This window comes from Callorhinchus milii, unplaced genomic scaffold, assembly GCF_018977255.1.
Source record: "Callorhinchus milii isolate IMCB2004 unplaced genomic scaffold, IMCB_Cmil_1.0 Scaffold9, whole genome shotgun sequence".
Lineage (NCBI taxonomy): Eukaryota > Metazoa > Chordata > Chondrichthyes > Chimaeriformes > Callorhinchidae > Callorhinchus > Callorhinchus milii.
The window spans coordinates 10,575,340-10,587,480 of record NW_024704750.1 but is presented as its reverse complement, the minus strand read 5'-3'; the positions used below and the strand labels follow the sequence as shown (position 1 = coordinate 10,587,480).

The 12,141-nt window shown below is 38.3% G+C and overlaps 1 protein-coding gene across 10 annotated transcripts in view; it reads right to left on the bottom strand.

Moving 5' to 3' along the window:
• meis2a (Meis homeobox 2a) overlaps positions 1–12,141 on the bottom strand; it is an 83,023-nt gene that overhangs the window by 51,561 nt on the left and 19,321 nt on the right. For 5 of the 10 annotated variants that reach the window (XM_007888040.2, XM_042337918.1, XM_042337919.1 and 2 more), the window contains one exon: positions 9,145–9,195. The exons of the other annotated variants lie outside the window; for them this stretch is intronic. In XM_007888040.2, coding sequence (XP_007886231.1) covers positions 9,145–9,195 — 51 coding nt within the window. The remainder of the gene's footprint in view (positions 1–9,144; positions 9,196–12,141) is intronic. 10 annotated transcript variants of the gene reach the window in all.

The following is a 12,141-nucleotide window of genomic DNA, read 5'->3' as shown; positions in this document are numbered from 1 at the left end:
GTAGCGTAAGATCATTTGTAATGCATCCTATTTACAGTATGACAAGCATTCTTCACTAGCTGAAGGCTATACCGAAATGAGCAATCTAAAAGTTTGCAATATTGTATACATATTGTGTCAGCTTAAAATTACAGAGGAGGGGTTATGCCACAATAATAGCTTTTTGATGTCTCAAAATTCTCTGACATAGATCAGTACCTAATAAAGGCCTAGGCTCAAAACAGGGATTTCACAGTTTGTGTTTCTTTGACAACTCCACCCCATTCCTTTCTGAGAGAAGTGAACAATCCTGCCAATTCTACAAAAATTACACTAATTGGCCCCAGAGGTTATCTAGGTGCTATGCCTCAAAGATGCCATTGTTCCTGCAGCATTCAACTACAGCTCCGGGATTCTAAATAGGGAGACAACCCTTTAAACCAGGTAAACTCCCGAGCAGATACTTGCAGTATCAGGTACTTCCGTTGAATATTGGCTTTGTCATTTGATACCTTGCTTTAGTTCGCAACCTACTTAGATCTACATTTCTCCAGTGTTTTTAAATATGCCTTATTCTAGGTGTTACCCTCCTAATTAGTCAGACTAAGCCCGAGGAAGGAAATCTGGGTCATGTTCAATTAATTGAAATGAGCAAGAAAATTAGCAGAGCAAAATGCATCAATTTTCTTAAAGAACTAAATTCCTGAGAACCACAAAAATGGGCATTCTGAAGAAGAAAATAAACAGTCAGCTTAAATCGGTCTCCATCTATAATGCTAGCTGTGAATCAGCATTAATTTTCAGCTATAACACGGCAGTTAAATGTTTAGTCAGTGATGAAAAGCAGTTAAAATGTACAAAAAAATCACTAATTAGTTGACAATTGGCTGTCATAGGCTTATGTGAGCAAGTTATCATTTTAAAATGACTGAAATTACTTTGGAATAGAATTACAGGGCAATGGTGTAAATAGATATGAAGGCTTATTAATCGTGTAATTTCTTTGAAGAAATAAAGGATTAAATTGGAGAAATAATGAATTAAGGGTTTACAAATCAACAAGTCAACCATCAGATTCCAGATTCCAGGCTCTCTCAGCATATTCTCATCAGTCCCTGGCATGAAGTTTTCAAAAATGTCCCGAAGGCAGGGAACAAAGCGAGCAGAACTGATTACAGCTACGTTCACTGCCTTGCTGTCTAAACTCTGTTTGGCTTCCTAATGAGCTCACTAAAAACCTAATTCATCTCCCATAACCCCCTCAACCCTCCTTGAAATTCACCATTATGGAAATTACAGATGAAACGTTTACAGGCTGTGTTCAAATTACTGTTTCTTTAACAGGCAGGTCCCTGACCCTAGATTTGTACAATAGAGGTTTGTCCAGCTTGAAACCAATCAGTCCTAAGCCCACAGAAAAGGACTGCAGGAAGGTTAAGTCTTTTTCTCATGGCGCTGATGATTGTGGTATTAATTGTTTCAATCCATTGAATGCTGGAATTTGTGTAAATCATACAGATTTGATAATTTATCAAATATAAATTTGTGAATGAGAGGTTAAATCACCAGCACTGATGCTACACAGCTTGAAACAGACTAATGCAAATTCCCAAACCATTCATGAGGAAACTCCCTCAGTTCCTCATTACAAGAAGCCAAAATGATCCTCACAGCACCTAGGCTGTAACTGAAAGATTACAGAATTGATGGATCCTTAGTTTAAAATGCAGCTGTTTTATTCTGCTTTAGTAATTAATTCTTTTTCCAATACTGTATTGATTAAGCGTAGACCCTGATAAAGTTCAAACTGAGAAGTATCTCCAGTGGCTTCCCCAGTTGCTCAGGAGAGTCAATGAAAACTTCCTACTATTCCACCTGCCTCCTTAGAGTGCTGATCCAGTGAACAGCACAGTTTTTTTCTCATAAATTAGTCAGGCTGTGTGGAGCTGTGTTAGCTGATCACTGCTTTTGTCTCTTTGCTTGCCTACTTGCTTTTCTATATCACTGTCCTTTGTGCTGTCAGATACAAAGTCAGTATGCAGCTGCTTCTGTGAGTCAGAACCAACATGAAGAGTGCTTCTTACAAACTACATTTTATTTTACACAGCTGCATTCCCTGATCGACTTGGAGCTCAACCAGACCTCAGGGGACCCAACTAGCACAGAAATCGGTGCTCAAGCATACAAGGGCACTGGAGCACCAGGAAAGAGTTGCCTGTGCCTTGTTAAGGCCCTTCACCTATCATTCCCCTTGGGAGTGAATACCTGATGCCCCATTTCTTCTAGTACACTGCTTTTAACTTAGAATATCATTTATGGAGAGTAGCTTCTGCTCTCTTCATCCACATCAACATCGTAAGATGAAATCAAACAGTAGGGCAAGTGGCAAAAGACACCAACTGACAGCAACACCTTGTTCTCTGAATGTTCATAGGACATCACATGTAAGAGTTCACAAACAATCCCAGCAGCTACAACAAATAACCTTGAACGCAATTGATAATGACCTAGTCATGTTGAGTTGGAATTCAAATTCCCCGAAGAACGGGAACTATTTAGTGCAAATGTTTGCACGTTTTAACTTGTATGTGGCTCTAGAATAACTTTGAAATTCTGCAGATTTGGTTGAGTGGAGAGAAGGACAATACTGCAGACAGAAAAGCAGGTGCCCAAAATTTGCAGTAATCCCTGTCATATGGTTCACCTCTCACCCTAGCCATCTCCTGAACTCTCACCTTTCACTTCAAGGAACCTTAACGTAAGACTCAAAATTAACACTGGTAATCATCTGGAAATGGAACGGGTGATACTATATTTTTAAAAAGTCTCTTGAATTGTTTCAACGTTCAACAGTTGAAGAAAATTTTAATGGATCTTTGGGTATATTTTTCAATCTCCTCCAGGCCATAGAGAGTAGTTGCATTCCCCCACCTCCAGAGCATTCTTTGCAGGTCAAAAGGTCAGCATTCACAGATGTCTCGAGCAGGCACCCAATTGTCTACAGACTGTACCCTGGATTGCATACAACAACCACTGTTATGTAGTACCCTCCGTAGGTCTAATGCTTGGTGGCCAGGAATAAAAACACTGTAAAATCTTGCAAATGCACTTTACCAATATGATTTTTTGCTCATCTAACTTTATTTCTAAATTTCTTGTCATACTTTCTCTGGCAAATTGTGACTAAATTGGTTGAAGTGCCTTGTTTAAAAATTTGCCGCTGTTAGTTAATTACAGAAACATTTCTCCTGCGAGGTCATCCATTAGTTACAGTGATGGGTATTGTAATTTCCCATTAATTATTTAATATTCTGCTGGGGTCTGATATGATGTAAGCTTTTGAATATTAAATTTTCACCATTGTGGAGGTAAACCTAATTTAGCTCAGATGGGATTACTCAGTGGAAAAACAGGAACAGGATGAGGCCATTCAGCCCATCGAGCATGTTCCACTGGTTTAAACAATGCTCGAGACTATAATTCTGTTAACTGCAATTATAGCGTGGCTGGAATTCTGCCCCAGTGCCTTGTGAATGAAGAGAAAATTCCATTCATAGGTCTTTCTGTATGTATTTTAAGAACAGAGTATTTCACAGTTTCTGTAACTAAAATGCAGACATTTGATACTCATAAATGTTATGCAGCTATTAATTATGCATTTCAAATATCTTGTGTTAGAATCTCCAGAGATTAGCATACTGTTCTTTGATAGCTGAAAACAGGGTAGACGGTAGTTAAAAGAACTAAAAACGGTTATATCAAGTAGACCTTGATAATCTTCAGTGTAACACCATTGTGAAAATGATTCCAGCTATGCTCAAATCTCAGCCTGGCTGACATCACAAGCCTTATGAACAAACCAAAATACAATTTACTGCCCAGCAAAAGGCTGTGTATGTCCATTATTTCCATGTCCAGCCTTGCACAATGAGCACATTGTTACAGAAATGCTGAAGCATGGTTCAAGCTACTTGAAATGCTTACTGATTACTAAATGTTGATTTATTGATGGCACCTCTCAATATGTAGGACTGGGGAGGGGGGTGGCTATTTTATTCATGTAGTAAATTATCCTTAATAAGTTATGTTATTGTACTTTTATCTGTGCCCTGATTATCTGCCATGCCAATTATCCGACATAATTATTAAGGTGGGTAATGAATTCCCCTAACTGCAACTCAGTTTTTGCTCCACCTACCAATTTAAACTTTGCTCCCTCTCTCTCTGCTGGCTTCCCAACTTGACATACCGGTGAAAACATTGGTTAAGTGTTACACTTTATACTGCAGATAGATAAAGGGGAAAGAGAGAGAAAAGAGAGATTGATAGAAAAAAACAGGAAACATCCCAGAGACCCATGGAGTCCATTGCTGGCATGGCTCCTCCATTCCAACCATCTACTTTCAACAGAATATTTTCAGAAGTGCATTCCATTTTATTTTCAAGAATTACATTTTCTTTAAAAAATGTGAAATGAAACCCCCTAACCAAGGACAGAAATTAAAAGAGCAAAGTGTTTATCTTAACATAATGCAAGCCTCATCAAGCATTCGTTAAATACAGGTAACAAATTCATATTACATGTTCATATACCATTAATGTCACACTTTTGCATTGGGAACAAAATGTCTACTTTATAAGCCTTTGTGTTATGTTGGTTGGCCTCACCAATAATTCAATAATTCAATTGAATAACACTGTTTCCAGCACATTTCTGTTCCAGATTGTAATGTGAATCTGGTATGTGAAACTCCAGTTCTATAACTCAGCAAGTGGCAATCCGAAACCTCCCCTGGCTCTATCCTTCTGCAATGTAAACAGATTAACCCTCAGAAAGTTAGCGTCCCATACCAATTTTTTTCCATTTTAATGTGGAATCAAGGAAAATATATAATTTAGTAGGTATCGTACAGGAAGAGCCAGTTCTAATGCTGGGGTTGGGGAGGGGGGGCAATAACATCAGCTGTATATTGGGCGCAACCAACATGTCTGGCTTCCAAGACATAAGGTCGTCATAGACATCACTTTATGTGCAAGTGATGTTGTCGACGACTGGATGACCCAAAGGTAGGCCATTTTTTTGTAGCACACAAGTACTGCCTGCTTTTTAATGTGAGCTGGCCAGCCTTCTGCCCACATTTTTGATTTTTTCCACAATTTAATGTTGGCGCTCACAGCCCAATCACACTATAAGCAAATCAACATTCTAATGGATTACATTATAATGGGGGCGTTTACTGTATTCATTTTAACAGCACTGACCTTCTTCAGCAAAGAAATGTATAACATTAGGTCCCGACAAATATCAATCAATAGGATACTTAGATTCATATCCATAAATTGGTGACCAACAGAATACCGAAGCACATCATTCCCTTAAGAGTCCCTAATGTATTTTATCTCTCGATGCCCTCCTGGTGATTGCTCGTGTTCAGAGAGAGGGCTTCAGATTTTGCACAGTTTCTATTTAGATATCAGTCCAAATCTTCCACTAATAGCAAAGCTGTGAGCAATGTTTTCAGGTTTTGGAACATGAAAAAATGTCATTAGCATTTCGGGTTCCATAGTGATACAGGAAAAAAGCCATTCGGCCCAACTCGTCTGTGCCAGTGTTTGTACTGCACACAAGCCCTCGCCACACTTGTTGCCCTCACTTATTCACTTCTCCCTTGTGTTTGTATCAAGACTTCTCTTAATTACACTGATACTACTTTTTCCAATCACGATTTCTGTCAGTGAATTCTACATTCTTACTACGTTCTGCTGTAGAATGTATACAGTCCTAAACTCTGGATGCCTAATAACAATAGTTAAAAGTTTGAGTGCCATTCCAAACCATAATGGAAACAATGGATAGCCTTGTTTCCTGCCTCTATACAGCTTCCCCAGAGATGAGATGTTGCTTTTTGGCAAAACCCATGCAAGGGAAGATGCATATATTGTTCTGACCCACTGGAGATAGCAAAATCTTTCCAAAACATGAGCCGGGTGCCATCACTCAATTTGTCAAAGGCCTTCTCATTATCCAACCAAACAGCAAAATTGATATGTTGATTGTTAATAGCATTTGTCAAAAATGTCGATAGGTAACGTAAGAGTACCTGCTGAATATATGCTTTTCAAAACATTCTTGGTTATTGTATTGTTTGTGTGACACCATTCCATCTGAAAGGTAGTCACTTTTAGCGCAAATTTTACAATTTTCATTCAGAAATGAAATGGCCTCTGGATACAGCGTGATTAACCTAATTTCTCTTCTTGGGTCTTATCAATACATTGGCGGAGTAGAATTAATCAGATATTTTATTATTTTTGAGTATTTGTTGAAATGCTCATAGTAAGGACAATTGTTATCTTATGTAAAAATGTTTTGTTAAACTTTACCTGTATAGTTATTGCTCCTGCTAAACTGGAACTGTCCAACCATGTTCCTTTTACAGTACTGTGAAATTTTTGCCTACTCCTAAGCATCTTGACCTTTGTCTGCCCTAACAATAAAGAATTGAGAGCATATTTTGTCCCTATTAGTTCTCTCAGCACCTCCTTTGAATGAAAGGATTTATGTTGAGATTCAAGCAGTTGGCTCCACTGATCACGTACCCGTGTCCCTTCCCCCTTTGTTATCTGAACTAAAACATGATACTGTACATCCTCCTAAAATCACTCTCATGCCAGTGCATCAGATTCTACAGGGCCCAATTTTCACTTGCATGCAACTTATGTGTTTCCAATTTAGTTGTTTCTCTTAAAGTTTGTCTGTTAGCAAATTATTTTCATACAGTCTTCATCAAGAGCATTTTTTAAGTTTTTCTAAGGGACATATGACATATGGGATAGAAATCATAATTTGACCCATGTCTCCAAGTTGCCTAACTTGAATGCAATCACTGACAAAATCCCAAACGAATAAGATCTCAAAACTATGCACTCATGTACAGATCATAGCATGGAAAGCAATGTGAATAAACTCTTTATTACTGCTGGAGTCACCAGACATCCATTCTGCAGACAAAGATCTCTTTGTCACTCGCTGTGTAATATATATTTTTAATGTCACATTAGAAAAGGGCATGAATACATTTTTTATTAAAAAAACTATTGGGTTTCATTAAGGACTAGAGCTGTTTTTCTGCAAAACTTCCATTTAGTTTGAAATTAAAAATAATGCTGGCTGCACTCTCCACTACCCACCCCCACCACACAGTTGGTAAAACAAGTACCCAATCTGAAACTAAGCCACAAAGGTCAGGAAGGTCTCAGGTTCAAAGCTCTGTTGGTGCTGAGCTAGCTTATTTCAACTGGGATGGAAATAGAGGTGCTACAATTGGCTTCAATGTCCCTGGCCGAGGTGGGGTAAATCATCTAGAGCTACCACTCCCGATCATTATCCAGTGACCCATAATGGAACATGTACATGCGTCTCAATGTTGAGTGATGACATGAAATGGTTTGGCTGTGAATCAGCCCATAGTTGCATAGTCGGGTGACACTCACTATCCAGGCTCACACGTTAAGAATGTTTACTTTGATGAGGTATTGACGGTCGCCTGACGCCTTCAAGGGAGGAGCGGAAAAAATTAGGAAGCGTGGATTGAAAATGGTGCTGTCAGTATGCAGCCGAAGGAATTGTCGAAATGGTGCTTTTGACACTCAATTGGAGTTCTTTAGAAAAAATGATTTACTTTATGCTGTAGCACAATTAATAACATCTTGCACAGAAATAGTAAAAATCCAAAGTACTTTGATCACAATCTTTCAGACTGTTATATTGTTAAACCAAGCAAAAGAGCTCATTTTGCAAGGACACCAAACTGCAACGTAGTTACAGATTCATAATTACAGATTCATATCTGTAAACTCAGTCCCAATCTTTCTAATAGTAACTGAGTAAAAGACTCTCAATATCAGTTTTATATTCATTTTAAAGGACACACAACAATTAATGATTTAACATTGCTCTTTGAGTATGAAAAACAAATCAACTCATAATTGTTTTTGTTAGTGCAAACAATAATTTTGTAATAATATTGTTTTTGTGGTTGTCAATTAAATTAATAATATTCTAAATTCAGAATTACTCTTTAAATTCAGAGGAAAGCCTCGTCTATAGGCCAAATAAATGAGGACAGCGTGTGATCTGCTACCATTCAGATTGTTTAAACCAGCGAATGCATCATGTAGGCTTGAAAATTAGTGAACCAGAAATTGTTTGGGCATATTAACTGGACTGAAGTCAAATGTGTTTATGTTTGGCTGTGGTCATAGGGATCCACATAGGCAGTGTGTTGTGTGTGAGAAGAAGTGGGGTGTTGGGTGAGATACCGTGTGTAAAATAAGCAGTTAGACTGCCTCAGTTTAGTTTTCACTTTCAAAATTCTGCTGCTTGCTGCAAATCAGAAACATTTACGGCCCAGGTAAGAATCAGACTCCTAATTATTGTAATCTTGAGTGGAAAACCATACTTTCATACCATTCATCACGTAACAGCAAAAGTATATCCAAGAACATAGGATGATATGAAAGAAATTTTGCACAAATAATATTATGCTTTAAGACTTTCAAGAGATTATAAAGGTTCATAATAAGAAAAATGTGTTAAATGAGAGAAAATGAGGCTGAAATGGAGAAAAATTAAAACAGTGATCACATCTTACATTTTGTCTGAATCTGCAATACCAGTCTCTCTGACTGTTTATTTTCAGACTATTTAACAGTTTAAAATCCAAACTGTAGCCAAGATGAAAGCTGTTCACACATTACAAAACTCTAGATTTGTTTTTGCACATTGATAAACATTAGACCATTAATTACTCTTTTCTGTGGACCGCAATTCACTCCTCAGACTGACACATGCAAGATTTGCACCACGAACACATGCAAACAAGTTTAAATACAAAAGCAAACATTTAACTTTTGAAATAAATAATATTTGTTTACATATTTTTCCACAAAGGCATTAAAGAAAACGTTTAAACTAAAAGTCACATGAAAAGTTTGATTAGGAAGAACATGCAGCAGACTTGTTTTACTTCTTTGCAAAATTTAAGCAATCGAGTTCTAAATCTATGAAAAAGTTAAGTACCTTGAAAAATTAGAAATGTGCTACAAATTATTTCTGGTCTTTGCATGCATTATCATCACACTGGTGGGTATAAAACAACTGACCTAGTAGAAGATGGCAAAGATGACTTTTCCTTTGCAGAAGACCGAATTTATCTATCAAGCAACCAAAAAAACATGGTATTGGAACTCAGCCTAATTGTCAATTTTCTAAAAATATAAATAACTAGTCTGACCATTTGTATTTAAGAAGGCCAGTTCATTCTCCCAAAATGTATCTTGCGTGCTGACTTAATGCCTCTTTGCATTATACAGTACAATAAAACTAAAGTCACAGTGAGCTTTGCTGCCAATGCTAATTCCCCGATACATGCACCATAAAGACAGCAATGAAGTGGTCAGGCTGGGTTTAAAGTCAGCCTGCAGGTGTTTCCTTGAATGAATTGGGTTTCTCATCCCTAATGAAGGATAACGGAACCCCACCACGACATAGAAGGCTGGTTGTCCACGATAAAAATATAAGTCTAATTCTGAAGTAAATTCTGTTCATTTAGCTGTTATCTAAGAGGACACAAGTTCTAAATTTACTGGTATCATCATACTGTGATATCAGACCTGCTTCCTAAGTGTTGGCTTTACTGCAATAGTTTCACGGCCAGCAGCCACAAGTGTTTTTCAGTTAACTTTCAATGCAGTTCACTATCACTCAACTAAACATTTCTAAAATATGCATCAGAATAATCTATTACCAAACTTAAATTCCATTGCCTCTCATTTAATCACATTGCATGCTCGGTTAAAGCAGTCATTTAGTATATTCAAACTGTGGTTTTGACTTAGTCCCACTCGCCTGTTATCTATACTCAATAATCCACAAATATGTATGTTTTCCCCTAAAATAGAAGACAAAACCGCTTCTACTTTTAACATCCAGGAGTCTTCTTTAAAAATTATCTCCTGGCTGTATATTCAAGCTGCAAGCTGTATCAAACACATTTTAATATGGCTCTCTTTTAGCTGCCAGAAAAAAAATTCCAACTGCACTTCACTTCCCTTACAGCATAAATTCCCTGTGCCTGTTGTAAGAATAATTTTGGTAATTTTTTCCCTCTGTCTAAAGTAACTTAAGACTGACCTAGTTAATATGACTTGTGCTGTACTATGGGAACAGACAGTGCTACTGAGAAGGCCATTTACACAACCTGTTCGTGATTATAGGCCATACGGTTACAAAGATGGCACGGATGTATCTGAACACTCCAAAAGGATGACGTTTGCAGTTTGGCCCGGGTCAGATGTTTTTTTAATCCACAATTTTGGACATGTGACACAGCAACTAATGCTGATCAATTTGTTTAATCACCTTTTGGAACTTTTCCAGATGGTTTCTGTTGAGAGCAGCGCTCAGAGATGAATCTCAGTGTGTTCATTGCACAACTGCTCCTAACATGCCACTAGAGCTTTCAGTAAACGGCTGCATGCTGAATCCAGCACCGGTTCACTCTCACAGCAGAAAGGAAGAGAGTTAAAAACTACATGCATTAACTTTACTTTTCCCCATAGGATCATGTCATGAATAATTTAACCTCTCTTATGCTAATGGGATAATGAAAGTCTCCTTCTCTTCAGAGTCCCACTCTCAGCTTTCACCATAACCCTCTGCCCTGCCCCACCCCCCAAACCATTTTCTTGCTGGAAAGGCCTGTTCCGACTTGAAGTAATACATGGAACTCCTTTTCTGAATACCACTGCTTAAGACACAGGCTGTCACGTTAGGGAATGCCAATAATATACAGAGTATCAGTGTGATTAGAGGTATTCTGCAACGGAATTTGACTTTAGAGGACTGTGACCTGTTTATTCTGATTTTTTTTGCTTTTGTAGCAAACTTCCAGCATAATCAGTACGACTGGGGAAGCATGAACAATAGGGAGTTATTTACTCTGATCAAAACTCAGATAAAAAAAACACCTCCCACCTCTGCCATTTGGTTTGGTTTAGGGCTCGATGCCAGCAAATCTACATCCGGATCTAATCTACTAGCCTTATGGGTTAGTGGAGAATGTCTGATGCAAATCTCCTGTGGGTGTAGATTGTAAATTAAAAATCAGTGCATGTGTTGGACAGGCAATTTCTTTTAATTTAAGACCCTCTGACTCTGCGGCTAAATACGCTACCTGGTGTGGCAGTGAACTACACAGGCAAGCAACGTTTTCGCTCTTGGTTTGGGCTCATGTTAAATTAGCCGATCTCAATTCCGGGAGTTGTAAAGCTGTATCAATTGGCCTGAATATTGCCAGACTAAGATGATAGGCAATACGTCAAGGTTCTAACTCCTGATCGGTGTTCAGGGACCCTGCTGGAATGTGCCACTGTGCGTACATAGGTTAAGGACAAGATTGGGACGGGAACGCAACCTGGGACAAATCTAGCGATGCGGAGCAGTGCATCGCTATTCTAATGTACCGTTTCACAATGTGGCGAAGGACAGACTAACATTCAGTTCACAACTGTGATATCAGAAGAAACACTGGACCATTTGGTTTCCTCACAGGAAAGGCGGGAAACAATTCAGAGGCCACTTTGCTCTGGGCTACCCTTGCATATCTAGCAAATGGATTGAGAGCTGTATTGGCAAAGTTCTGGGGGAGGAAAATCATAAATACATTTTAAAATTGAGGTAGAAATGAATAAATTAAAACTTCAGGTACAATAGTTGCTTAGAGGGATACAACTTAAAAACCTGAAAACTCGGATTCTCTTTTCCATCATCTTGGGCCAAAGTGAATGTGACTTATGATGGCCAAGGGCATCAAAAATGCCACTCTAATTAACATTGAATTACAATAAACCAAAAGTCACAGCTTTGAATCCTGGTTTGTTCTGAGTTATCTGATCTCAAAATGGCCAGTGGTTGGAGCAGAACAATTAGCCTGAGGAATTCAGAGCTAGGGAGAGGGGTGGGAAAAAAATCAGCCAATCTTTTCACTCCCAATTGTTATCCAGTGACCCACGCTGGAAAGTCCAGGTGTGCAGACACTGAATGAGAACAGAATTTAGCTTGGCTGTGATGCTCTTCACAGACAGAACAACTTTGACAAG